Consider the following 25,485-nt stretch of genomic DNA (forward strand, 5'->3'; position numbering starts at 1 on the left):
CACCACTTATCATTTTAAAGAAATATATAAGAGTTCTACAAAAATATTGTTTCCGAAGTTTCTACAGAAATGAAATGTTCAAAAACTAATTAATTAGAAAATTTAATGCAAACAAAACATTAATATAAGGTGTTTGTCTCATTTGTGTTGTTTTTAATCTGGCAATATTTTTATATCGAAATTAATATTTTCTGTGCAATAAACACAGTTTGAAGACAATATTATTAGTTTTTGAAAAGTAAGTTTTTACCAAGTGATGCCAAGAAAGACGTCAGTTTGATTTTTCTCAAAATTTGTCCCAATGTTGACAAAAATATTTCTTATAAGTTAGAATTAGCAATAATATAAATTTTTTTAAAAGATATTTGTGTGGAAAATCAATTTTTACCAACTTTTGTCAAATTTTCTTTTAAACATTTATTTTTTTCTAAAAAAAACTGTAAATTCGATTTTTCGTATTTCGAATGTTGAAAACAATATTTTTTATCAGATAGAATTAATTTGAAGCCAACTTTGAGTAATGTTTTTTTTAGGTTTTATTTTTTTATAAAAAACCTGTCAATTTGATTTTTTTGAAAATTTAACCAAATGCTAAAGACGTTATTTTTCGTTGCAGAAAATGGTTTTGGAAATAAAATCATTTTATATTAGTAACATTTTCGAGGTGACACATTTTTTCCCAACTTATTTTTTGATGTATAACAAATCAGTTTATGGGATTTTTTTCAAAAATATATTCGATTGGTATCACGTTACAAAGTTTAATATAAAATTTAATTCAAGTCTCTAGCGTTCTTGAGATAGTTAGGTATAAACAAAATGTTCATCTTTTTATTAAGCTCGTATTTTTTGAATTTTGATGCATTATTATCTCTATGACAAAATGTATTTGAAATCAATATCTTTTCTCCTTCTTAAGCTATGGATTAAGAAAAAACGTCGAGAACGTTCTCACGTAAGGAAATGTCAAAATGTTTAATTCGACAAATCGGATTCATTACAATAACTTCCTATGGGGACTTAATAATGGTTTGGGCCATTATCTTGTGTCATGGCCCTGTGGCGTGTATAATTCAACATTGCTGAACAATTTTGTTAAGGTTTAGCACCATCAAATTTTTAAGCTTTAGAAGAAAACTTCCAGCGCGTTATTTGCTGTCAATCGGCTCTAATTGATGCGAGAAATAGTAGATGTTTTGTCTTCTCAACAGGAATTCATTTCAGCCAACCACAGTAGCCACTTGACCAAAATTATTTTTTCAACACATATGATAACCATTATCTTTACAATAAAGCTAAATTCAAATGTTTTTTGTTTATTCATAACATTAAAATATGTCCGTTTTATATCCGCTTAAAAATCACACGTTTAAAAAAAAGATTGAGTATATTAGCTTTTTTTAATATTTGTGATAAGAGAAAATCCAAAAGAATTGTTTATGTTATGTACAGAAAATTTGAAATCTTAAAAATAAATTCTTACAAAGTTTTTGCAGGACATTTTTCTGAAAAAAACTTACGATATTTTTCCTGTACGAACATCCTCACATTGGTATAAAATCAATTTTTGAGCGACATGTTCATGAACATGTGAACTTTTAACGGTCAAACTGTTACCAGGTGGTACTTTTTATTTTAAACTATAAAAAGTCCGAATCAATATGAACAATTAGCTGGAACAAAACAAAATCCTGATTTTTGTGATATTAGTAGATTCAATAAATGTCGTTAATATTTATTCCTAATACTGTGTTGCTTGTAATAAAAATAAAAAAATTTAAACTTGAAACAGTCTGAGTTTTTTGAATAGTTTAAAGACTCATTTAACAACGATTATAATGCCAATTAAATTCAATTGAAATCTTGAATAGTTATTGTCAAAAATTGAAAATGAAAATTCTAAAAAATAAAATCGTAATATCACGAACTATTAATTAATAATGAGTTGAATTCAATTTCCATTCCTGTGATCAGCAACAAAAGAAAAAAATCTGAAGTACTTCAAATAAAAACACCCTTTTTACATTATTGTTAATGTTCTGAAACGAAAAACTGTTTTTAAAAGAATATTGGTACCAACCCAAAAGAACATAACATAAAATCCCCTCCAACCCCAAACAATATATAAACCAATTAAGTTTTGGCAAACTAAAATTTTATGCTAAAGTAAACAATACATTATTTTTAATGACAAATTTATCTCATGAATTTTAATGACACTAATCTTCATCCTCCACTTATACTATACGATACTATACAGGATAATACACCTAATTTCGAATTTCGTCCTTTTTTTTCTATACATTCTAAATGTGGGTGTGTGTTGATTTTTTCTTTCATTTTAGTGCTAGGAGACGACTACGAAAACCTTGAACACTTGAACACATTGGCAGCTCAAACTCAACCTGTATTTGACTTTGGAATGCCCAGAAATATCACAGCAAGGGCTGGACAAACGGCAGCAATTAACTGTCGTGTCGAACAGCTAGGTGACAAGTCGGTTAGTATAAACATATATATATTTTTTTGATGATAGAAGATAAAAGAAGAAAGTAAAGAAAAAAAAACAGAGAATGAGAAAAAGTACCGAAGAAGTAGAAGAATAAGTGTCATATCCCCTTCCGGGTAGACAATACATTATATCCTCTTCCTCTGAGATGAAGATGATGTTACATCATCCTGAAAATGAAAAGCCCTGCTTTATTGTATTCCTTTCATTTTTTCGTTTTTTCTTTATTTTTATTTTATTTTTTGTTTGTTGGAACAACTATGTACGTAGTTTTTGTTGTTGTAGGTAGTACTTTCTGTGTTTTTTATAACATCCTATTTAAGTGTATCTAGATGCTTTTATTATTTGTCTTTCCAAACGAAGGACATGAAACCTTCCTTTAAAAAGTTTTCGTTTTCTTTCATTTTTGTTGAAGTTTTTTTTTGTTGCTTTTAGTTTTCTTTGGTATTTTATTCTTTTTTTTTGTTTCTTCATAACACTGACGTTTATGCCACTATACTTACTTGCCCTTGAGAAATATTATGAAGATGAACATAGAACATGAAGATGACGCATGAAGAGAAGTAAAAGAACATCTTTAACATTCTTTTTCTTCTTATTTTTCACTTTTTCTCTATATTTTTTTACCATTTTATTATGTTTTAGTTCTCATTTTCGTATAGAATGTTGCAAAACTCTATTCTGTTTCCGGTTCTATATTTTTTTAGATAATCTTGTGTTTTCAATTTATTTTTATAGATATCTTGGATACGGAAACGAGATCTGCATATACTGACAGCAGGCATCCTAACTTACACATCAGATGAACGCTTTAAGGTAAAGTATTTAGATGATGATGATGATGGTCTTAGTAATTCCATGCATCATACAGAAGAATTCAAATAGAGTCTTACCTACTTGTTTTAGAATATTTGGGATTATATTTTTTAAGGTAGTTGAAGTATTTGCAACGCATAAACAGAGGCTTTAGGCCAATTCAAAAAGAAAAAAGAAGAAAACTTTTGGAAGTTAAGTTTTATTCGTCTGGATTGTAAGGGTTAGAAAGTTTGATTTATGACAAATACATTTCTTCTCTCATTTCCTGCATATTTAGAAATAGGGGTAAACAAATGCAAGGAATTGACATGTGTATAGCTACATTTTTTGATTTAAGAAATATCTGATAGAATAGAAACATTTTTTTTGAGTTTTTTAGAATTCTACTTCCAAGGTAATTTTCTCAGAAATTACAATACCTCCAGAATAACGTTTTTGACATCTTATTTTATTTTTACAAAAACTATAAAACTACACGTTTCGAATATCTTAAACTTTAATTATATGATACAAAATTTTTGTTTTTAACATTTGATAAAAGTAGTACCCGTGTTTTGATGGTTAATGTGTAGGATTGTCTTTGATTCAATCCTTGCATGTGCCTGTGATAAAAGAAAAAGAAACCATGTACGATGATGGCATCCCTGCCAAACTGTTTTTTTTTTTTTTAAATTTTTATTAAGCTAGTAAAAAATTCTTAAAAAACTTGCGTGCATTTCAAAAACTTAAAAAATATCTTACTGGCCCTATCCGGGTGCTCTAAGTTAATTCATTATCTTATAACTACTGCCTTTTGGCCTAAGAACAATTTTAATGTTAAATAACAAGAGCATAATCTAAAATCAAGAAAATTAAAAAAAAAACTTTATCATTATTTTTTATTTTATATAAAAATACATTATAAGACAACTTTAAATGACATTCTCAATTTGAAGCCACCAAAACTGATTCTCCTGCCTCACCGTATCTCTTCGTTCCCTTTCAGAAACAATCCTATTGAAATAAAGTTACTTGGCTTAGCTATATCACCCCTCGAATGTCTAAATAGACGAGAATTTCGCGAAATGTTGCCACTTAAAGGTGCACTTTTGTAGTACTCATTAATGGGGTAGTAAGCCCCAAAAATTTAGCTGTTAGTCGACGACACGGCTCTCTCAATGTGACCCCTACCAAGCTTCAGCAAGAAATTATATATTCTGCTTATGTTGGCTTTGTTGTATAGAACCTGGTTGGAATAGTAATGTATGTACTCCGACTCTGGTGTTCTTTGTAGTCCAAGGCAACGTCGCAAACATTGTCTATAAAACCCCCGAATCTTTTTTTTCATTAGAAATGGGGCAACGTTGAACCATACCGGGCACCCATAGGCAATCATCGGCGAGATAAGGGCCATGTAGCAAATTACCTTCACCCTGCTGTCAAGATGGCTGCTAAAAAACAACCGTTTTGTCAGAACAAAGGCTCCCCTAGCTCTGGCCAGAGCAGCACTCAAATGTCTGTCGAAATACAAGAACTGATCAAACAAGATTCTATGGTACTTTACTAGACTTTTATTCGCCAGTGGCTGTCATATGGTTCAACGATCACTAGATTTTTCCAGTTATTTCTCGTATCCCTTGATGCTCCATACGGCGGAGTCCTGAACCGAATAGTTTCGCATTTCTGAATGTTGATTTTTAACTTCCAGTCATCGCAATATTGTTGAATCTTGTCGAAGTCATCCTGCAAAAGGGTCTTGATAACCTCAACTTTTTTGAGCTGTTCTGTACACAATTAAATCGTCGGCGTACGCTTTTGCCTGAATCAGACTTGTTATCAGATCGCTGGTGTAAATGCTGAATAAGATCAACGAGTTAACCGCTTCATGTTGAAGACCATTTTTAATATCAAAGATTTTGGCAGATGTTACACTGCTAAACTCGTCCGTTGTGCACGATGACCATGAAGAATTCACTATGCTCTATAAAGGTTGGAATTATTTTAATCGGCACTTTTGATGTCACAAAATTGCTTTAGACAAGGTGCACTGTCATGTGATTTATTTAACATCATTATTGAAAGAATAGTGCAGGTTTCCCACATCAACACTAGAGGTACGATCTCTCAAATCCTACCAAATATACAGCACTAAAATTGTTTAACTTTGGGAATTTTTTCAGAAAGACAACTTGAGCTTAGATTATTATTGATTGCAAACTGTACTAAATTCCTGAAATGATAATTTGGCTTAGTAAAATAAATTAATGTATTTCAAAGTTCCATAAGTCTGTCATTTTTGGAACTTTAAAATAAACATTTTTGCTTATTTCAACGAATAATAATTTTGTAGGTACTTATTGGAAGCTCAAAGGTAGGGTCAGATGATAGTCTAATGTTTTTACAAAAATTCAAGTCAACTTTAGAATAATAATGAATAAAAAATCATAGACTAACAGAGTAAGGGAACATGACCCAATTAAACAAGTAAATAAAAACACAGCTATAATGTTTTTTTTTTTTCAAAAATTGTATCCTCAAATTTTCACAAATTGAGTAAAGTATTCCAATTGCGTAAGTGTTTTGGGATCGAAACGAATTTAAGGACCTAAACTCCAAAACCATCCAAAAAAACGATTTGTATTTACTTTTTTTACATTTTTGCAATTGGTTATAAGTTTTCAACATTTTTTGCATGCTTTAAAAATGCTACAGAAAATTGGTAAACGTTCGAACTATTTATTTTTGCTTTTTTTAAATCATGGACCTAAAAAAAGAATTGCGTATTTAGCAAACAAAAAAGTAAAGAGTAGAAAATAAATACTTTTTCAAGTTTCAACTCACGTACTCTCAAAATGATATCTTTACCTCTTTTTAGCCATTTACTATAACTGACCTTTTTTTGTTATTGTGCAAATAGTGTCTTCTTTTTATTTTATTGTTAAAGAGCCGAGTTTTATTGATTATTTTGTATATATTTATACGAGTACAAATATATTTTTCATGCTATAGAATATTCAATATTCGATGTTGCTACATTTATACAAAAAATGAACATGAAAAACTTTTGTAAATACCCTAGAGCTTATAACCATCATATTCAATAGAATAAGAAAAAAAAAAGTTATAATAATACCTTTGGATATCTTTGGAATATCACGATTTGCTTTCAAATATAAATGTAAGATATCGATATGATATCTTATGAAAACTATGTTATAGCAAGAACTATTTTAAGAAGGAAAAAACTCTAAAAAAAGGAGTTTTTGCTTTGAATTTATTTCATAGATATTGATAGATCCCAGAGGTAAAATGTGAACATAGTTAACAGGATAGTGTAATATTACATCGATAGCATTTTAAGTTTTTTTTTATTTAATAAAATACTTTCAAAAATTCAAGTTGAGTTTTCAAGAGAATGTTACATTTTTTCTTCTACTGGAAATGAGTTAAATTTTCTTTGGAATCTTATTGTATTTATTAAAGTTGATTTTTTATAATTGATAGTTGCTCGTTCAATTATTTCTTACTTCAAAAACAATGTTTTAAAATAGTAAGAATTGATAGAATGACACAAATATAATGTGTATGTTTGGTATTACATATGTCTTTATTATTATCAGTTTTAAGAATTTTGTAATGTGTGTCAAGAATTGACATGTAAAATGAGAATAGTTTTGACTTGAGTACTAAAAAACCATGATATATGATTTTTTTTTCAATTCAAATTCACTGAAAAATGTATACCAAATTTGTATCATTTTTTAAATTATCTCACATAAGAATAAATGTTTACTTTTGGAAAATTTTTGAATATCAACAAATTATTTTAAGTTTCATTCTCCACTTTGAGGAAAATATTTAGAACATTCTAATTAATTTTAGAAAATTCTTAGCTCTAAGAACTCTTGTTTAAATTTAATAACTACAAACATTTATATCTATTCTTCGACTTATTCCTTATGGCTTGATGTTTTGCTGAGAGCATAGTGAAATAATAGCAGAAGTCATTGTCAATTCGATTGTTATATCAGGACTTTTTAGTTACTCAATCCTTTATGAAGCAGAAATGGCGTAACTCCAATATGCACCTACTGAGAAAGTTGCTATTGAAACATTTTACGAAAAAGAAATGTGTGTTATAAACTTCCAATAGGAATTTATTGTATTGGTTCCGAATTGTAAAATTGAAAATTTTGATATTTGTCGACGTTTCAAGGTCCCTAGTGTCGAAATAAAATATTTTTAGAAGGATGTCTGTGCGTGCGTACAATATAAACAAAAGTTGGAAAAATGTCGACTTAAATATCCTTTAAAAAATTCGGGATTATGCGTTAGAACTAATTTTCACTTTTAAGATATTGTTTTCAACATTCGGTAAAATTTTGAGAAAAATCGAAGTGACAGTTTAAACTTGGTAAGAATTGATTTTCGACGTAAAAAGCTTTTCAAAAATTTAAAATATTTTCAAAATTATTTTATTTTACAGAAATATTATTTTCAGTATTTAGAAATTTTTGTTTTAAAAATCCAACAGTCCGGTTTTTCATACAAAAATAAAACCTACAAAAATATTACGCAAATTTGATAACAATTGATGTTCGGTTCTTTATGTCTCTCAAATTAATACCATTCATCCAATTTGTATTTGTTTATATAAGAAGTAAAAAAGTTTTGAAATGCTATTAAAATTGGTAGAAATTTGTTTTCGACTAAAAATCTATTTAACAAAACTAGATTTTGAAACTAAACTATTTCCTTATATGAAAAATATTGTTGGTAGTTTTAAAATTTGAAAAAATAATTTAACTGTGTGTGTCGCATCTCAGCCTCTTTTTTGGTCTTAGAAAAGTTCCGTTCAAAAAACGATGTTTCACCATTTGTGCTAATTTATGAGAAAATTTAAGTAACATCACTTCTGGGTTGGCGAAACATTTATATTTGATCAATTTTTATTAAAAACACAAAATGCTTTTTTTACCAAATTTGTATTTTGTATCATTTTTCAATGCAAGCAAAGTAAAGTTTAAATTCATTTTTTTCATGCAACAAACATAATTAAACGTTCAAACGAAGTACCTATGACTTAAGAGAAATCCCTTTCGTCTATCTTACATATAAATGACTTCTATGAACATTGGTTATGTTAAAATATTTGTGTAATCAACTTGAAATTAAATAATTTATTAACTTTTAAAAATATTAAATAATAAAAATAAGTGATGAATAATAATCAATAAATCCTTTTATTCATCAAAGGTGTAATTCTTATAATAAATTTCAAGCTCATGTGAGCAGTTAAAATAATACAATGCATTTAGAAAATAAAACTGATTCAAAAAGCTAAAAGATTTGAACAAAATTTGTAAATCATGGTGCCCGCGAGCCATACAATCTTTATGTATAATATAAACTATAATATGACATTCGTAACAAAATTCTATCCAGAATTTTAATAAGGTCGAACAAAGTAGATCCGATGACTACGTCCGTGTTTCTGTATTTCTAAGGTAGATTGATTAGGTCGATTGAGTTCAAACTTGGAAATTAGCTCTTAAAGTAAATTCGTGTTTGACTTTTTTTAAGACTTAAAGCTAACAATTTTCTTGCACAAAAATCAATAATTTAAATTTATATGATGATTCTTTTTATTGAAGGTTCTTAAAAAATGTTGTTCTCTGTTTGGCTGTTTTTAATTTAAAATGTATTTGTGTACATATTAGTTCTGAAAGGTACCTCCAAAAAAACCTTTTTAAATTTTCTCAGGAACTAATGAACCCATTTAAATTGTATTTTTTAAATTTTGGTGATAAAAAAAAGTTGAATTTTTTCTTTGTAATTTTTAAAAATATCGATTCTATACTATTTTTGAGCACTTAACATCCTAATAAAATTCCACATTATAGTAATAAATTAAATAAACGATTAAATTATTTACTATAAAGTGGACATTAAAATTGTATGGCATTTCAAATTTTCAAAAAGTTAAACCTATTTTGTTTAAATCTTAAAATTAAGCAACTATTTTTAAACAGACTCTTTGAATACATGAGCAAGTTCGTGTGACTCAGTCCTCAATTTTATTTGCTTTTAGTTTCAAAATTAACTCAACATTTTATTTTCACACAAAAGGCTTTGCTCAATTCGAAGTTAATTAAGAAATGTAAACGTTTTTTAGAAATGCATTAAAATCAAATATTATTACAAAAAATACTATACGCCACAAGCGCCTTTTCAACTGCTGTAAGGTCTTGTGTGAGATTAATTTATCCAACCAAATTTTATATGTACAAGCTGTAAATAACATAAATTTAAAAAACAATCGTACGTAAAACGAATACGAAAAATTGTAATTTAAATATAAATTTAAAAAAAACAGTCCTTTAATTTTTGTCAATAAAAGTAACTAAATGTGTATTTAAAATCCAAAAAATCATCGATTAATTATTAATTCTAGAAACTTTTAGCAGTTCATGTTTTTAATATTGATATTTTGTACAAAGCTTTAACAAAATTATTTAGTTAGAAATACCGTTTCTTTGAAGAATATTTGAAAACTCAGGGTCTTAACACTTATTAATTTACATGATGATATTTCGATTTTGTTCAAATATTTTTTTTAAATTACTTATTTGGCTTGAAAATTCCATATTTGTACTGTTCTTGATTAAAATTACGATAGTATAGATAGACAATGTATTTGTTTATATGCTTAAGTTGGCTCAACTTGCCACCCTTCTTAAAACAATTGTATATTTATGTATTAAATAAATCAGAAACAAAACGTCAAAATATGAATAAACATATATTTATCGTATTTAAATTTAGATATTTAGTTCTTAAAACAGTGTTTAGCCAAACTTCTAATTTATCAAATTTTTCGAACTGGTCCTCGCCAACTCCATTAAAATTCAAAAGTGAATCAATAATTTATTTCCCTATATCTAAATCAATAGACTTTACCATATTTGCATCTTAAACCTTTCTAAACTAATCCAAATACTATTTTTTTTTTAAGCCCGCATTTTTCCCAATTAGCTTAGATTTTTATTTTTAACTATATCAATAAAGTCAACAAATAGGTGTTCACTTACATTGTGCAATCTTTAAACCAAACTGTCAAATACCTAACCCGTATATTTATTTGCATACGAGAATAACTTCCCTCTTGACTTGGAACATAAAAACTTTCTTCCTTTCAAAAACGCCTTCCCTGAAATCTACTTCCAGACCTAGACTATCTTGTATATATAAGCACATAAGAAGGCATCAACATTTACCAAAGCCAACAACCTCTTCTTAATTAAAACCAACAAAAAGACACAAGTTGATTCGTATAAATATTCATGTTACTTGTCTTCGTTGTCGTAGGTGATATCTTGAAAACCCAGAAATTCTAATTGTAAAAAAGCGCATCGCATAGTGATATAAATAATTTTTGTTTATGTATTACAGGTCATACGGACAGAAGACTCAAAGGACTGGTCCTTGCAGGTGAAATACGCCCAGCCTCGAGATAGCGGAATCTATGAGTGCCAAGTGAATACAGAGCCAAAAATCTCGATGGCGTTCCGGCTAAACGTCATAGGTGAGTGAAAGATGTTTCCAAGGATGTTGACTTGTAATCATTAGTTGGTTAGGTATAAGAGAAGGTGTGTTTGACTGCCACTTCCTACCACCCTCTAGCTCTACTATAACCATGGCCATCGTTCCATGAACAACAACATCTGGGGCAAAGTTTTTGTGGTAATGATCTGAAAATATTCTAGGACAGGAATTTATGTTAGGTGATGCTGGTGGCTGTATAATAATGTTGGTGGAGCCTTTGAACCTGGTGTGCCACATTTTGCGTTTTTTTTTTGTTTGTTCATTGTGTTTTTTTTCGAGTTCTAGAGCTCGCCTATTATATGAGGTAGCATCAGCGCCACGGAAAGTCGTAACAAGGGATGTGAAGTAGCTACCTCTGGTCTACTTATATTTTTTGCTCCTCTAGTTTGTTGCAGTTGTAGGAAGACAATGCAGGGGGACATGAGGAGGTTTTCTCACACCAGAAACACACCACTGCTACACCTCACCGCCAACTACCGCGTCATGCACCGCGTCTAGAGTCCATTAGTCATTGTCTCTAGCTAGATGGTGGTTGATGGTGGCTGGCGGTGGCGGTAGAAGCTCTCAGTATATTTCGAGGATAACACCAACCATAGTTTTGGTGTTGGCGCGAGGTCTTTGTAGTTTGTACAGAAGGTATGTGGCTTGTGGAAATGTTTTATGAGGATAAGCGAGTGGTTGCAGCAATGTCATGACATGCATCTTGCATCGTCTCTAACCTCGTCGCCGTCGCTCGGTCGTCGGAGATCGGGATTGAGGGAGGGTGCATGGAAATGTTGTCATGAGTTTGCCATCCACATCAGTATCAAAAACTAAAGGCGGATTAATGATGGCACAGTCAAGAATATGGTGTTAGAATATTAGGATATGTAAGTGATTGTTTGCCTCCTTTTTTTGCCCTTTTTATAACCATTATTTTTTCCTAAATTGAAGTCGTGTGCCCAGAGTTTAGTGGGAAATAAATCACTTTGGATATTCCTTGGAAATACCTAAGAAGTTTTTTTTTGTTTTGAGTTGAAAAATTGCATGTTTCAGTTTGTTGAAGTGGTAATACATTGTTTTTGATGGTTAAGAAGACCAAAATTAATTCAATCATACTTAACTGTCTTATCAGCTAACTATGTGGGCATGTGAAGGTTGCAATAGTTGATAGTTTTAAAAACTTGTTATTTTGTTAGATCCCTTACAATATTGGCTATGAAAGAAAGTACTGAAAGTTTTTTAAGAATATTGTTTTTGAGACATAATTTATTTGGTAGACGTAAGCAATAAGTTGGTTTTTGTACGTAGTTGATAGAGAGAGTATTAAGATTTTCGCTGGGGAAATACTTCTAACCGGGTTTTTACTGTCAAGATCAGATAGAAAAAAAAAACTCTAGATTCGGGATGTGTAGTCCAAAATACTAGGCTGAGAATATTTTCACTACTCCCATGGTAATCACATATTCAAGAAAGTATTTTTATATTTAAGTTGGAATTTATTATATTTACCTGATTTTGTTTTTGAATTCCAAAAATAATACAATAATACAAGAGCAAAATTGATTGACTTGATTTGTCTTCATATTTTTCGCTTCGTTTTACAAGTTCTAAGAAAAAACATAATCAAGAAACACGTGCCTCTAAAATTTTTCAAAGCAAAAGATGTCGGAAGTCATATGTATGCTACTGTATGCTACTTTCAATGTAGAGCGAAATTTTGTTTATCACTGAATTTTTCTTATAATATTTTTTCTTGAATAGAAACCGTAAATTTTGAAAGAATTTTATAAATAAATTTGAATTACCGTATGGCTTTCACTATATGTACCTTTTCAATGATTCTTTTACATCTTATTAAAATGATACAAGATGTAAACATGAAATGAATTAATTCATTTGAAATTTTGCAATATAGATGGCAGTTTATTTGAAATGATCTTTAAAATAACTAATGTTTTACTATTACATATTTACATGATTGAAAACTACGATGAACTATCTTTAAAATCATTATTTTTTACGATTTTATGGTTAAAGAGTTATTGGCTTTCTTAAGAACATTTCAGAAGCATGAATCAATAAGAAGTATATTGAAGATTATCCAATTTAACTCACTCTTAATTAACAAATCTAAGCAATGTTAAATGAATTATGAAGTTTTATTAAAAATACCATAGCAGTTCCCTTAAATAAGGAAAATATAGAGTGGTACACTTGAGCGTATACGTACTTTTCTTGTTTAAAAAAAAAAATGTTTTATATGAAAAATTAGACAAAATAAAAGTGATAAAATTTGTGATGAAAATTAAAAACTGGTACAAATCATTAAACTTAATAACTGATAGAGTGTGGTTAAATTTTCAGGGTCGGTATTGAATAAAATAAATTTGTTTAAGAACATTTTTGTCATATTATGGAACAAAATATCAGCCAAATGGCAGCCCCGACCATGGCAGCAGACTTCCATCCGAAGGTCCTAATTTTCGATGAAACTCACTGGGGAATAATTGTGGTTCTATGTCTTTAATAAAATTATATATTATACAACTCTCAACCATTCCTGTGTGCGAGTAATGTTGCCAGAGATGGAAGGGACCTACAGTTTATATGCCGAATCCGAACGGCTAATTTGAGAAAGCAGTTACTCTTGGAGAACTTGTCAATTCCTCGTAAGAGGCAATACCCGTAAAAAGACTTTAGATGGAATAGGCATTGATCGAACCCAAGACCTCTGGCATGACAGTCCAACGCACTAACCATCATGCCACGGGTACCACAATGTCGTTAATATGCCGAATTATCTAATCCGTTAAGGTCTTGTTATGGAAATTGAATTGGTGCTGGCTTATCGACGTACACCACTTTTTAAAATAACCCCAAAAAGAAGTCAAACAGTTTCAAATAACATGATCATAAGACGGCCGTCGAATTTGTTCGGTAAAATAGCCATTGTTTCGTTAGTTGTTTGGCAAGTAGTACCGTCCTGTACCGTCCACATATTGCCTACGTCCAAATGTTCCCATTTAAGCTATAAAAAGTTCGTTATAATCTCACGATAGCGAACACCATTCACAGTAGATAACTGCCTGACCGGCTTCATTTTTAAGAAACTAAGACCCAATGATGCCGCCAGCCCATAAATCGCACCGCACTTAGAAGGTGCATTTGTGTTTCGACAATCATGCTTAGGTAATCATTCGCTCAAATGCGGCAATTTTGTTTATTAACAAATCCACTGAGGTGAAAATTTACCTCAACACTGAAAATGACTTTATTCGAAAGTTGATCATCCACTGTTACCATTTCTTGCCAACATTCTGACCATTGACGACGAAGATTGAAATTGTCGAGAGGCTTTGAGTTCTTTAAACAATTAGCAATGTTCATCAACTACGAGTGTTTATGGTGCAATTTAAGGGCACGACGACAATGAGTTGAAGTTGATGGCTCTTCAGTCAGACTATCAGCAACAGCAGCAATATTTTTTGTAATATAAGCTTTACGGGTATGCACTGATGTTTTTACATCTCCTACAGTCTCGGTTTATTAACATTGTATTAAGAACATTTTTTCCGATTTTTAAAAAGCTAATGCATCGTTTTTGTTGTTGTTATATAATTTTTTTTAAGTAACTGATTCCTAAAAAACAAAGAATACGTGCCTCTTTGTAGTTATTTTGTATTTAAAAAGCAAGTATAAGTTTCCATTTTCATATCAATAGCATTATTTTCCACGATTTTATTAGCTGTGTTTAAAAAACACTTCTGATGATATTATTCAATGTTTTTAAGTTGATTTTTTCCAACTCAAGATTCTGACAATCTTTCTGCCCTTCCACTATTTTTCGGCCAAAATTTTAATGTCTTCGATATCTCAGCTGATTTCTAGGAAATGTTTGATATTTCTAAATTGCTTACTCTTATATTATTTCGTTAATAGGTCTTTTAAAATATTTGTTTAGTATTTATAGTATGTTTTTTTTTTTTACTGCAAAATTTATTTCTAAGGCCCTGAAGAATTTTATGTTAATGAACAGAAAAACCAATCTGAATATAATGTCAACTCTATTGAAATAAGATTTTAACAGCTTTGTATTTCCATTTACAAATTTCCAAGTATTCTTAAATACGTAGAATTATTTCATTATTCATATAAGAACTTAATTTTCTGTAGTATAATATTAATTACCAGGCAGTGAGTCCTTATGTTTCGTTGGTATACTGAGGTATATACGTACTTTTTTCAACTTCATTTTTTTTTAATTTTTGTTATAACATAAAATGTTTAATCAATATTCTTTTTTTCTTAACAAACTGTATTCACTAATTATAATTGCTTAAACTCAAAGTCTTTAATAACGCAAAAAATACTTTTTCTTCCTCTACACATGTTTTGACTTTTTAATGATGATTTTCTAAAGATATCTAAAAGTGAGCCAACAACATAGCTTCTATAGAAATAAGAAAACTAATATCAAATTAAACTGCTCCAAAAATCAAAAAAGGAAAACGTTCACCGATCTGTTTTGCTGACACCACACAAAAGTAAACAAAAATATTCCCTACATGTGCATTTTTTCCTTCTTACATGATTTAATCCTTAATAAGTAGCTACCTATTTAAATAAACGAGATTTGCCAAATCATCATTTTATCGTTTTTTGTGTTGGTGTTTTGCTACTCCTGGAAAAGGTCGCTCTTTAATTAATCTCGTCACATACTTGCCATTTAATTTGCCATGTAATTAGTTATTCCAACAAATCGCCTCTAATTCATTCGAATATCTCATCATCATCATTGACGGACGTAAAGTGTGTGTGGAATGTCTTTATAAACCTACACATATACTTTTGGGAGTAGGTACACATATCAATATCTACTACATAAAGACATCGAAATTTGACCCTGTGTGGAATAATTTTGTGATTTCAATCAATTAGTGGGTTGTTGGACGTTATCATCTTTCACATCATCATCATCGATGCGACAATTTGAGCGTAATCAATTGCATAATAATTCACAGTTGATTCTTTGAATTCTGATACACAAACCAAACCCACCCACTCTCAATTAAACAAAAATCGCCACATCAACTGAGATGGAATCTAATAAAACTTAATCATTAATAGCATAGAGTATATACACTCGTACCTTTAAGCTTCTGTATTGTAGGTTAGGTATACCTTTCTTCCTTCCTTTCGTCATCCTTCCGGCTGCTTCCGGAATGTTAGTTAAATCATTTGCACAACTAACTAAACTACATCAAGGAAAATCCAATTAACACACCCTCCTCCAAGCCTCCAGCTAAAATGCCACGCCGCCGCCGCCACCACACGGCCGCCCATTTCGATTCCATTAACATTTTGCTACCACAATTTCCCATTCGATATATTGCGAGCCAAAGTCCTAATTTATTGCTCAATACAAAAACTATGTATTATAGGTACATCATCGCACTATAGAAAAAAAAATAAGCAAAAGCTGAAAGAAAAACTGAGGTTAAATAATTCTTCGAATTACCATCACACATTCAGTGGACCATTCAAAATCACAGCAATAAGCACAATCCGTTGGTAATGATTCCATTTCATCACCAAAAACCAAAAGCAACATCAGATAAAAAAAAAATATATATACGTACCTACAAAAAGCTAAAACATTATATCTCTCCCCCCTTCGGGTCAAAAGCCATTGTAACCAGCTATCCAAACTATAATACGACTACGACGACGACGACTATGATGATGGCTTTCGAGCAAACTTGAGGCATATACGACACATCACAGAGCAGCGTCAAATCATCAGAGCAAAGTGAGGGAGCATAATAGCAACATATCCAGAAGCAGAAACTAAAGTAAAAACAGACCTGCCTCTGGCCCTCACAACTCACACCCTTTTAGTTCAATTTGACCCCTGGGGATCTGGGAAATAAGTATAGATGGGTATAAGGCTAGGGCGGAAGCCAGTTAAGTTTGTTTGATGGGATTGATAGCTTCTGGATCATCAACGTAAAATGTTGGCAATGTCCACCATTTGTTTCAATACCGCAATTTTATGACTTTGTCCGGTAAACAGCTATCACCCAGCTCCACTTCCTATACCTATACAACTATACACAAGGAATAATGGCAATACGAGGCTTTGTCAGCTCCTGGCAGAAATAACTTATGCTGCTCTGGAGCTGGTGTTGCTGCCGGTGACACTACCGACTGCTTTATATGTCTCTACCCCTCATCACTGATGCTATTTCTGCTTTATACTATCAACGCGACATAAAACAACAACAACACGGAGGACGATATGGCCTTCTGATGGAATGACTTTGGTTTGATTTGAGTATAATACATTTTTATATAGGTACGCTTGTTTCAAATAATGACGGCTTCAGGACGGATTCTAGCTCAAGAGCGAGAAATTATTGAGGACTTTATAGGATTTCCTTTTTGTAGGTCATCATTGGATTTCCCTGTCTCTGTATCAAAAGCTGATCCTGTTGCTGTTGCTTCCTTTACTTTTTTTATGTTTATAAAAGTTTTGTTTTTTCTTTGAACTATGAAAGTGAATAAAGGTGGATGATAGGATGATTACTTTTTATTTTCACTTTTATAAAAATGTCTGTGTTTAGATAAAAAGTTTTGTTTTTTATTTCTGGTAGGAAATTAACGGAAATGAAGAGGAATCTATAGTTAAGAGGCTGTCACAATGACCTTGAGTGAAACGATTTTGTAAGCAATTTAAAAAAAAGTAAAATCCAGACTATTATCAAGAGAATGGTGTTTACATAAAAGAAATTTTTTCTTTTGGTTCAGAAACGAATTGATACAATACCCAACTTTTTTGAGCTACCTTTTCAAATATTTTTAGATATTATTGGTCTTTTGAAAGAGTTTGGGATTGAATTGGGAATGAAAATTGAAAAATGATTCAACCAATTTTATAAAATGGTAAAATGCATATTTCCGCTTATGATTCTTTTATGTGCATCGGTTTTAAAGTTTAGAAAATCATATTGGGAGGGAAAATCAGAGTTTAGTAAAGTATGCCACATTCTTGATATGCAGCTGAAAATAGAATTTTTATATTGTCAATTCGTCTTAAAATGAGATCAATGGTTAAAAAATTTAATTCCTAGAGGTTCGTATTTATTGAAAATTTGTTTGAGGGGTTAAACCCAACTGGCTATATTGATAAGAGATTTTTAATAGGTATATCGATTAAACAACGAATGATGTATAACATTGCCATCGTGTTTAAACATTCTATAACTTTTCGTTACAGTCTTATCGCCTATTATTTTTGTTTAAAGCTCCTTTCAATTCCGCTCGAAAGATTTAAGCTTTTTAAAATATGTGCGGTGTATTCAACGAATGAAGATCAAAAGAGGTTATAAAGTCGCAAGTGCAGCTCACGGAAAGCGGTATTAAAGGTGGGTTATGCTTTGAAGACAAAAACTGTGGTGAGGTTTTCAAACAATAGGTTATACACAATGAAGGATTCACGCTGCTCCATAATGGTTGGAGACAACTTAACAGAAACTTTCGTTGTCAAAAAAACGTTTGGACAAGATGATGCGCTGTCATGCTATTTTTTTTAACATCGTACTTAAAAGTACAGAGCTCCCACATCAACACTATAGGCACTTTCTTTCAATAGTCTGCGCAATTACAGGCATATGCTAATGGCTTTGACAAAATCGGAAGAACTTAGCGTGATTTGAATAGGAATTTAGTGAGTATTGAGGTAGAGGCCGCAAAAATCGCCAAAACCTAGTACATATTGTCATCAAGAAAGGACTTACAACAATAACGTTTTTTGACATCATCACCATCGATAGACGTAACTTTGAGGTAGTCAAGGACTTCGTTTACCTATGCGTTCATAGAGGAACGCAAAAAACAACACCATCACTGAGATCAAACTAAAGATAACTCTTGCTAAGCGCTGTTTTTTGGGCTAAGAAAGCAATTGAGTAGCAAAGCCCACTCTCGGGGGACCAAAGTCTCGCTATGTCGATCCCCATCATCCCCGTCCTACTATACGGTGCAAAAGCTTGGAATGGACTATGACAAAAGCATATAAAAGTAAATTGGTTCTTTTCGAGAGCAAAGTTCTGCGTGTGATCTACGTGATCGTGTGATGGATAGATGAGCTGTACGAGCTCAATCTAAAGACTAAGATGACTGAGTCACGTAGAGCGCATGGTTCGGCACGGAAAGTCTTGGAATTCACACGTACAGACAGGCACAATAGAGGAAAAACTTGGATCAGATGGAGCGTGAAATTGAAGACATCTTACTAGAGACAGAGCCAAATGGAGAAGTTTGCTGGTTGAGGCCCTAGTTCACACGGGACTGTAGCGCCAACATAAAGAAATTTAAACAATGATTTAAACAAATGTTCTGAGATGTTTCCAAGGAAACTGGGGTAACTACTTCAAATAATTTTTTACTATAGAATCACGCACAGTTAGGTAAGAAGTCGAATTAATGTTCCTTTTCAGTGAAAATAAGACACCATAACCTGATAATTTTCTAGGCCCAACCTTAGGCGTAATCGACTTGGTAACATTAATAAATAGCATTTAAACCTGTGCTTCCATTATCCATATCATTTTGGAAGAAGTAAACAATTATTTGACTCGGCCTTTTCTGTTATTGCAAAACTCTTGTAAACTTCGATTACTCTTGTAGACCTTATTCAAATTGAAAGTTTTCATAGACATGTAAAACTAAGGGTCTATTAGGGTTATTCTAAAACTGTCCACTGTAGCAACTTTTCTCTTAGTAAAACTAAACATGTTTCAATTCAAAGCGACATTTTGAAACAATAATTTTTTTTTTCTAAAAATGCATACAATTTTAGCAGCGCTTATGTCAATATCTTGAAAGTAGACAGCTTACACCAATTTCATAATATAGTCATTTTAATAAGGCCTTTTGTTAGTATCTCCAAGCATGCTTAATGGGTTTGTCTATGATACTACAAAAGCAATAACAATTAGGGCTGTAATTTAAGACATTCTTTGTATTCAATCTCTATAAACAAAATATTATTCGTCTCTTCTCAAAACTGCGGCTTTCTATGAATTTAAAGATTAAAAGAGTTTTCTAATAGTGACTCTCGAATTTAGATGCTTTATAAAGGACATATTGTTGAATCTTCATCTGTCAAATTATTCCCTGTGATTTATTTAGTTTGTTTTATTAAGATGGGTGTTTTTGTCGAGAAACATCTTTAACTATCAACACTGTACGATCTTTATAAGAACATGCAGGACAATTCAAGGCAGATCTTCGCCCCACTCACAAGTACTCAAACAAAGGATGTAGCGTTAGTTGGGTTTTCGAAATCACTTTAAAAAATGTTCGAATTTGGAATAATGTCAATCCAAATGAGTTCCAGGAACGTCCAATGTCAGGCCATCACTGTCAACGTTAGATAGCTGGCTATAGGTCATTTTCGTTAATTATGATTTCGGCCCTGTGGTTTTGAATGGACGTCGGAGCTACTTGCACTCAAGAATTCTGCCTGAATTATTGGATTGTCATCAATGTGATTAAAGCCAAGATTGTGATTAAAACACTTTAAACCTTTTCTTGTAATATTTTAAAAGGAAAAAGCCACTAAAGACATCAATTTGAAACGAACAAAAATAAGTACTAGTCCATACTTTTCTCAGACACTTTGTTTTATTCAATGATTAAAAATAATTCTTCAAAAAAAATTCAGACGCCCCCGGGTGGACTCGAACCACCAACCTTTCGGTTAACAGCCGAACGCGCTAACCGATTGCGCCACGGAGGCGATAGTAATTTGTTCTCAATTAAAATTTTCGATATCCAAGAGAATTGTTAGAATAGAATCGAAGGATTTTCCAACTTAATTCGGCTGCATAATATTTTTTGTATAGGCAATTTAGAGCCCTGTTTGAGACAAATAACAAATATAATCCATTTCAGAGGGCCCATATGATGTTCAAATAACACCTTGTTTCAAAACCCTATTTTAATAGTCAAAATCCTAAATCTACTTCACTTTAATAATCTACATTCAATTTGATTACAAATTTGTATTGCAGTTACACCAGCCGATTCGCAAGCATTTATATCTGGCCCAGCTGATTTGTATGTGAAAGTTGGTAGTGCCATTACATTAACGTGTCATGTGAAACAGCCCTCATCACAGGACATTGGACCAATTCACTGGTACCGGGGACCCTACATAATCACACCGTTTGCCGTACATCCCAACGATGCGGCAATCGATCTATCTCGACGCATTTCCATGGAATCACAGTTAGGTGATATCCTTAAATCGAGGTTAGTAGAGCGTGATGATGCTGCAACTCCCCTAACATTGCTCACACACAATATTTCAGTCCCAAACCACCTCATACCATCCCATAACAAATCATAAGCAAATTGAAAGTCCTCCCAAACTGAAGACCTCCCAACTGCATATTCACTTCGGTGTTGTATAAAAGTTGAGAGTTTCTACTCGTATCTCTAGTTATTCGTTGTTTTCTAATCAAATGCGATTTCTTTTCATGGACATCACCATCATCATCATCGGACACACCAGGCTGCGTATTGCCAATGCCCAAACAGCTGATTCAGGGAACTACACTTGTTTGCCAACAACGGCGGAAGGAGCCAGCGTTATGGTTCATGTAATCAATGGTGAGTACTCTGAGTATCTTTCTATCCTGGATAGTTGACGGTAGATGGTGTACTAAGGACAAGGAAGGACACGCGACCATTTGTGTGTTTGACGGTTGGGTGGCGATGTTGGCGTTCCTACTACCTCTGTTTTGCGCACCACTACTTTTCACTGAAAATTGGATTTAATCTGATTTTTACTCGTATTTTCCTTTACTTTGCCTTGCTTTAATTAAATTTTTTTTACTGTCACTGCAATTCAATTTTATTCGCTTTTTTATTACTTTTTTTTTATAGACGAGAATCCAGCTGCGATGCAGAAGAGCAGTGCCACGAGAAACCAATGGCATTGGAGTTTGAATTTGAACACATCGTCAATTTTATTCGCTCATATCATGTGTTTTATCGGAATAATAAAACGCTTACCACCATCGTGATAGTTAGAAGATGGTGGTGGAAAAGGAGTTGAAGGAGAAGGTAGTGGGGATGACAGCACTGCGCTTTTGTAATATATGTACTATATTCAATTGTTATTTAGATTTAATTAGAGTTTATATAAACACGAAGATATAATTAAATACCTAATAATAATAATAATTGTAAAACAACAACAACCACAACAAAAAAAGAATACAACAAGAAAATAAAGTGATTTTTAAATTTCATAAGAAATTCGTTGTGAGTATTTTATTTCCTTTTTTAAAGGTTTAGATTCATTTTATCCAATGTGGATATGGAATTATACAAAGAAAAGGATCAGGATTCATCTTAACCATACAGGCTCATAGAACTAATTATATTTCAAATATTCTTTTCCAAGTATTATAAAGGTAAGTAAGTTAGCTGGAATAGAAACTTAAATGAGGCTTATCTAGGAATTGCTTTAACTCTAAGTTTGTTTGTTTGTGAATATGTTTTCGAAATCTTTTCCCGCAATGGTTATAATGGTGTTGATTTTTGGAAGACTTTCTAACAATAGATGGTGGATGGTCTTGAAAATAAAATAATTGTAAACCATTCACTTCAAGGAATAATGTTATTATTTGCTGTTGAAAACGTAATTAATAACTTCACAGAAAGATAAACTAGTAAATTTAATGTATAAAGTAAATATAGTCAACATTTTAAAATTTTAATTCAACTTTTTCAGTGGAAAATTCATTGCTGAATTGTTTGCTTTAAAATCTTAATTTTTCTTGGAAGTGGAATTGTATGCCTATCAAATAAATCAAATCAGTTTTTGTTTTTAACATATTATTTGCTATTGTATTTGTTTGTCAAATTAGTTAGAACAAATATTCTTCCATTGGCCGGAAAAAAATCTAGAAAATTTGTTAGTTTTCGTTATTGAGATTTTCAGATGCTTTCATACTTTTTTCAAAATACTTTTTTTTTTAAGCAAGAAATTAGAACAAAATAAAAATTCTCTATGGGAATGGCCCGGTTGAATCTTTTCACAATTGAATTCGATTTTTAATGAACTTAAATTAGTTTCTATAGATAGAAAAATATCTACACTACAATCCTCTTCGTGAATTATAGATTTAAGATTTTTGGAACCCACCGAAAAAATACATTGCACATCGGAAGTATTAATTAAAAAATGTATGGTTTTGAAATGAAAGAAAGTTATTTATTCAACTTTATTGAAATCCCGAAAATAATATTATTTGCAAACGATATTACTCAGAAGTCTAGACATTTGTATTGAACTTGATAAGGTGAGTTTGCTATCTGAACAACCATAACCAAATTTTGTTTAAAAATATATAAAATCCTGAAGAACGATTTGAAATTTTACCACTTTTCAAAGAAGGAGCATTAAAACTTACTAAAAAAATTAACTGAAGCTTCCAAGTTGGTTTTTATTTTGTGCTAAGAACTTGTCCAAAGTCGATAAACATTTAATTATTATTTAAGGAAAACAAACTAGATTCAATTTCTGAACAAGTTAATACAACAGACAAAGAAAAGCGATTAAAAAAGAATAAAGACTTCACCAAAATATTTTAAAATGAAAAAAAAAAAAACTGATCTCCAGATAAGATAAGATAATAGACAAAAAACTTTAAAGTTCATAAAAACTAAGTGTTATTTTGGTAATAAAATCATTTACAGTATACACCAACTATATCATTTTTAAATTCCGATTTGTATTTTTGTAACAAATCCTTTTTTTTAATTGAAAATTTTATTTTTTTTCGACGAACTAAGGTCCCTAGAATCTAAAACAATTGTTTATAGACCATTTTTTCAAATGTGTATGTAGAATATATTCTTTGTCAGTCATATCTCAAGAACTAGCAGATATATCGACTCATTCAATTGTGGAGTTGAATCTGCTAACAAACGGATCAAAGTGGTCGTGTATGCGGATGACATTGTCATTTTTTGCGGAGTAACCGACTGCTCTACAGTTGATGATCAATTAACTAAAAGAATGTTGCAAAGTGTGGAATCTAGAAGTAAATCAGGAAATTTTAAAATCCCTGGTTTTTAAGAATGGATCTGGCAGAACGACGAGAGACGAACAATGGAATTATTCAAGCAAAATTTAGACTTAGTTAAGTCTTATATTTATTTAGGAACGGAGTTTACTTTCAATTTAAAATTAGAAAAATATCTCAAAGCAAACTACATTAGCAATATGTGTTAATTAGCAAAGAAGCGATAATAACAAGATAATAGCGATTGACTTAAAATATAGAGTGTTAAATGCAACTGCTATTCCTTTTTATGGTGCGCTGGTTTGGGCTGTACAGAAGTTTGAGCTAGTTGAAAGCATATTACGCTTTTTCTTAAGGAAAATATTTTTTTTCAGGTAAATGCCCTAAATTATATGTATTATTTGGAAACTGGTCTTCCGAAACTGTTTATTCAACCCTTAAGCTGAATATTGACTACATTGTGAAAGTACTAAATATGGAGGAGCATAGGCTACTGAAAAAAATTGGAGTATGCGATTCAAACAAATAAGTTGGTTGCAAAAGATTGGAACTTGTTAGCTGCAGATGTTGGCTTGACACTGAATTGGAGTATGAATGTGGTTCAATTGAAGCAGATGCTTTACCAAGTAATATCCATCACTGATGAGAAAGAAAGGTATGCGCATATTGAAAAAGCTCGCTCATCAATATTATTCAAAGTTCATGTTTAATCTCAACGACAGAAACTATTTCACCAGCGAATTTAACAAGTCCAGATTGGATCCATACTTAAGATAAGAGGAAAACGGATCAGACTTAACTTAAGACCCCATCGTAATGAGGTTATCGAACTTTGCACCCTCTGTAATCTGCTTGAGAGAGAGGATGTATTACACTTCGTAGGCGTTTATCCAATGCTGTGCATGTTCACTTGAAAAAAGCTTTCTGAAAGTTGAGGAGGTTATGAACTATTTGAATGATGCAAACAAGAAGCGCTTTTATGAATGCAACAAAGAAGCGGTAAAATACATAGCCCGAATCATCAATGAACATTTTCAATTCAAACCAATAACAGGCATACAAATCCGTTCACCGATTAAATTTTTGTTTGGATTTGACTAATCTTAAGGTCTCTTAAAAATGTTTGTAACTATATTGAAAACCCTCTCAAATTTTGTGTTAATTTCGATTAAATTCATTGGAATTCAATAAAATTAAGTGAAATATTTTGATTCAACTAATCTAAAAGTCCTAAAAATTTGTTTTGACTAAACTAAAAGTTCATAAAATTAAAAAAATATGTCTATTTTGATTTAACTAATCTAAAAGTCCTTATTTCATTACAATTTGTTACTTAAAGTTATTTTAAATGAAAAAATCATAATAATAATTATGTTTTAATATGTTAAATTACTTAATTACAATATATAAATTATAATATATAATAAATATATCTTTAACATTTATTTAGAAGTTATACCAATGTACATATCAAAATTGTAAGCACAGAAT

The 25,485-nt window shown here is 31.2% G+C and overlaps 1 protein-coding gene and 1 non-coding gene across 3 annotated transcripts in view; one reads left to right on the plus strand and one right to left on the minus strand.

Annotated features, from left to right (window-relative positions):
* LOC129952001 (zwei Ig domain protein zig-8) overlaps window positions 1-22,186 on the plus strand; it is a 149,246-nt gene extending 127,060 nt beyond the window's left edge. For both annotated transcript variants that reach the window (XM_056064412.1, XM_056064413.1), the window contains 6 exons: window positions 2,346-2,500; window positions 3,248-3,325; window positions 10,757-10,889; window positions 20,968-21,208; window positions 21,471-21,568; window positions 21,845-22,186. In XM_056064412.1, the coding sequence (XP_055920387.1) occupies window positions 2,346-2,500; window positions 3,248-3,325; window positions 10,757-10,889; window positions 20,968-21,208; window positions 21,471-21,568; window positions 21,845-21,984 (845 nt within the window). In that variant the 3' untranslated portion in view covers window positions 21,985-22,186. The remainder of the gene's footprint in view (window positions 1-2,345; window positions 2,501-3,247; window positions 3,326-10,756; window positions 10,890-20,967; window positions 21,209-21,470; window positions 21,569-21,844) is intronic.
* Trnan-guu (transfer RNA asparagine (anticodon GUU)) lies at window positions 20,620-20,693 on the minus strand. The gene has a single exon. It is a non-coding gene; the product is annotated as a tRNA-Asn (tRNA).
* Window positions 22,187-25,485: the final 3,299 nt, after the last annotated feature.

Source organism: Eupeodes corollae, chromosome 3 (assembly GCF_945859685.1).
Source record: "Eupeodes corollae chromosome 3, idEupCoro1.1, whole genome shotgun sequence".
Classification (NCBI taxonomy): Eukaryota; Metazoa; Arthropoda; class Insecta; order Diptera; family Syrphidae; genus Eupeodes; species Eupeodes corollae.